General features: G+C 36.7%; 1 protein-coding gene across 1 annotated transcript; it reads right to left on the reverse strand.

Moving 5' to 3' along the window:
- Window positions 1–917: 917 nt before the first annotated feature.
- Window positions 918–3,026, reverse strand: LOC110944410. The gene is made up of 2 exons (XM_022186073.1): window positions 2,256–3,026; window positions 918–2,168 (listed from the first exon to the last, which is right to left on the reverse strand). The coding sequence occupies exons 1-2, from the start codon at window positions 3,024–3,026 to the stop codon at window positions 918–920; spliced, it is 2,022 nt and encodes a 673-aa protein (XP_022041765.1).
- Between the last annotated feature and the right edge of the window lie 612 nt (window positions 3,027–3,638).

Here is a 3,638-nt window from a genome sequence, read left to right on the forward strand (position 1 = left end):
AATAGAACAAAATAGAGAGGCCTACGGATATGCAGACGGTTCAAAAGAAATTTTTCCTCCCTTTTGGGACGTTGATACGGTACGTTGTTAAATATGCTTATTCGGAGTGTACGCTTTTTATATATTTGCAGACCTTTACTTTTTTACACCAACATTTGACAAGGAAATAATAGAGTTGTACGTTTTTTAAAAAAATTAAAAATAAACTTTCTGTTTAAAAAAATTAGCAATTTTTATATTTTATGTTTTATAAAAAAATATTGATTTTTTAAATAATTTATAATTTAAAAAAAATTCCCTAAAAAGAATACCTTTTCCGTGGCTTATTTACGTTTCATTTTTTTTTGCAGATTTACATGCCCGTAGCGCACAACGAAAACCACTGGTTACTTCTAAAAATAAATATGCATTTGCTTAAAATATATGCTTATTTTTCCGATAACTTTAACCTAAGTAATTGCGAAGAAGGATTTTGCATACACAAGAAAATACATCAAATTCTTTTAGAATCTGAATCTCCATTCGTATGGTTTCTGGGCCGTATATCGTATTGGCAGCACTCAGGGATAGATAGTGTAGAAGCCTTAGAGTATTGCGGGGATGTTGTGTGGCCTGACCACGGAGCTCATATTTGCCGAAACTCATGTGTTATCATATGTATGCTAATGGAAAATCTAGTTTACAACGGTTCATTGACATGGAACGAAGTAAACATACATGATGCTTGTGTCAGATATAGACGCTACATGGCTGATGAACTCTACGTCGGGCGCTACACACCAACTAATTTTTTAAGGCTGGACATACGCATTGTAAAATTTAATTCTTATATAAATTAAAAGTACTAATTACTATTGCGGTTACGAGAATTTGTTACATGATTTTCCTAATTAAAACATAAAAAAACTAACCTATTATTAAAATTCTGCTAAATTATAAGATGAAAAAATGTCATCCGTTGGACTCTGGGTTTCTATCTCTTTCCCTTTTCTTTTGCCTGATGATTTACGTGAACGAATCTGTGATGGCATTGGATCTAAACAAACGTCACGAACACGGCCGTATGTTCGACACCGCGAGCAATATACCTGAACGGGCTCTTCCCCACGAGACAAGATTCGGGTGTTTTCTTTTGGATGGCCAGATTGACGTTTTGTAATATGCGACGGTAATACACTGCCAAGGCCTTCTGGTATCACCCATTCAGACCTATGAGGCAGAGGATTAATCGATTCTTCATACGTTTTTTTGTATACTTCGTTTGAATAACACGAGAATGCATAATGACTGTAGTCAGGTTCACCCAAAAATCTTGAAACAGCAATCACATGCCCACAAGGTAGACCAGAAACTTGCCAGACACGGCAACTGCACGAACGATTCAAAAAATCAACTAAACCCCTTTTCCCACCGTCTTCAACAAGAAAACTGTTTGCCCCGATGCCTGCAACAGTCCAGGTTCTAGACCCTTCAATTTTCTTTAAAATTTTCTTCTGTGCCCACTGAGTCAGTGAGTGGCTCTCCTGCATGCCCTGCAGTCGACGGTCATAAAACCATTTTCGTACGGTCTCGCGGAAGAATTCGATAAGTTGCGTTATCGGCATCTTACGTGAGAATCTAGACAAAGAGTTAATAGACTCCGCACTATTAGATGTCATATAGTGGTACCGATTGCCGGGACAATGAGCTCTTGCCCATCTACCAAACCCAATATTTGTTAAAACCTGGCGTATTTTAGGAACGGCAAGACACAAAGCATTGAATGACTCGTTAAAGTCAGATATCCGATAAGATTTACATGTCTTCCACCATAGTGCCTCGTATTCTTTTCTTTTAGACGACGACAAACGTAAATTCATCATTAAATGACGACAACACAACCCGTGGTAAACACGTGGAAACACGTTTCTAACACCTACATGTATAGAATTCGCCCTATCTGAAATGATCGCCATATTTGCTATTTCACCAACACAGTCTCTAAGCTTTGAAAGAAACCATGTCCTAGATTCACCATCCTCTGATTTTCCAATGCCATAAGCAATTGGTAAAATCTGATTATTTCCATCCATGGCCACTGCTAAAAACAACGTCCCTTTAAAATCACCCTTTAGGTATGCCGCGTCAATGATAATGACCGGTCTTAGATTAAACATAAAGCTACGAATCTGAAAATTAATGATAACAAAATAAGATCAAAGCCCATGTTACTTTAAAAAAATAAGAGCAAGTACAAAAGAAAAGGTGTAAATTACCGCAGCACCAAAAGCAACAAAAACCATTTCAAAACGACTTTGCTCATCAATCAATATGTGAGTAACGCTTCCAGGATTTGCAAGCTTCAAATTGTAACAGTATATTGGTAGTTCGGCAAAAGAGTCTCGGGTTGTTCCTTGTAGAAGTTCAAGTGCATGGCTTTTACCACGCCAAGCTTGAAGGTTTGTTATCTCAACCTCGAACCTTTGTCTAAAATCTTTGACAATCTCTTTCGCTCGATATATCCTACCACTATCTTTTAGTTGTTCCTTTAAAAAGTGACCCAAAACCTTTGGGTTAGCCTGACGGAAATGTGGGTGTGTTTGCATCTTCGAACAGGTGTGTTTATCATTCATATGTTTAACAAAAAATAAACTACCAACAGGAATAGCGTATGCCTTAAATCGCCATTCACAACCATCACCCATGCATGACACTTCATACCGTGTCTTAGATGATCTATCAACTTTAAACTCGAAATGCTCTAACAAACATTTCTTTCCCAACTCAAGCTTCATCTCTTCTTTGTTATTAAATATATGACCGGCCTCAAACACTCTAGATGAAGAAGCTGATTCGTTGTTAGACGTAGTTGATTTTTCAAAATTAATTTCTAAAATAGGACACCCATCGTTTAAAACATCAACACTTTCTTTAACTGAAATATTTAGATCTGGAGTTTTGAAATTGTTTAAAGAAGAAAAACCAGAGGAACCAACACCAGACTCTTGAATAACATATAATTTATATAATTCAAAAGGATTCTGCATCGCCAAATCAAAAAAAAAATCTAACATCTCGATCATTAATTATATCGATCGGATCAGTAAACGTAAACATCCAGTATGACAAGCGTGTAATATTTGGAGTATCACACATCTTAGAAACATAATTTAAAAAACTATTATATGAATGATCTGTCTCAATTTCTAAACCATGTCTCCTTGAATCGCCATCAGTAACATACTCAATATTTCCGTTAATAACATCCCACTTCCCCCCAGTATAAACAACAAACTTGACCCTCATGTTGTGAGATAATTACTAAAAAACAAAATTCTTAGATTTATACTTTAAATACAGTTTTTCATAAGTATAGTATTTAAATAAGGGATCCCTTTAAATTATGGTAAACGTCTAAAATTCGTACAAAACGTCTTCTATTGGTACAAAACGTCTTAAAATCGTACAAAACGTCTTAAAATCGTACAAAACGTCTTCTTGAGCTGCTGAAGCCGGCTAAAGACGGTCAAATGGCTCAAGCCGGCCTGAAACGTCTTAAGCCGTATGACGCAATGTGCAGCCGTAAAGGAAACGGCTCAAGCCGTAAAGGAAACGGCTCAACCAAGACGTCCAGACGTCTGACCTTAGTGTCGGACACG

The sequence above is a fragment of the Helianthus annuus genome, chromosome 6 (assembly GCF_002127325.2).
Source record: "Helianthus annuus cultivar XRQ/B chromosome 6, HanXRQr2.0-SUNRISE, whole genome shotgun sequence".
Lineage (NCBI taxonomy): Eukaryota > Viridiplantae > Streptophyta > Magnoliopsida > Asterales > Asteraceae > Helianthus > Helianthus annuus.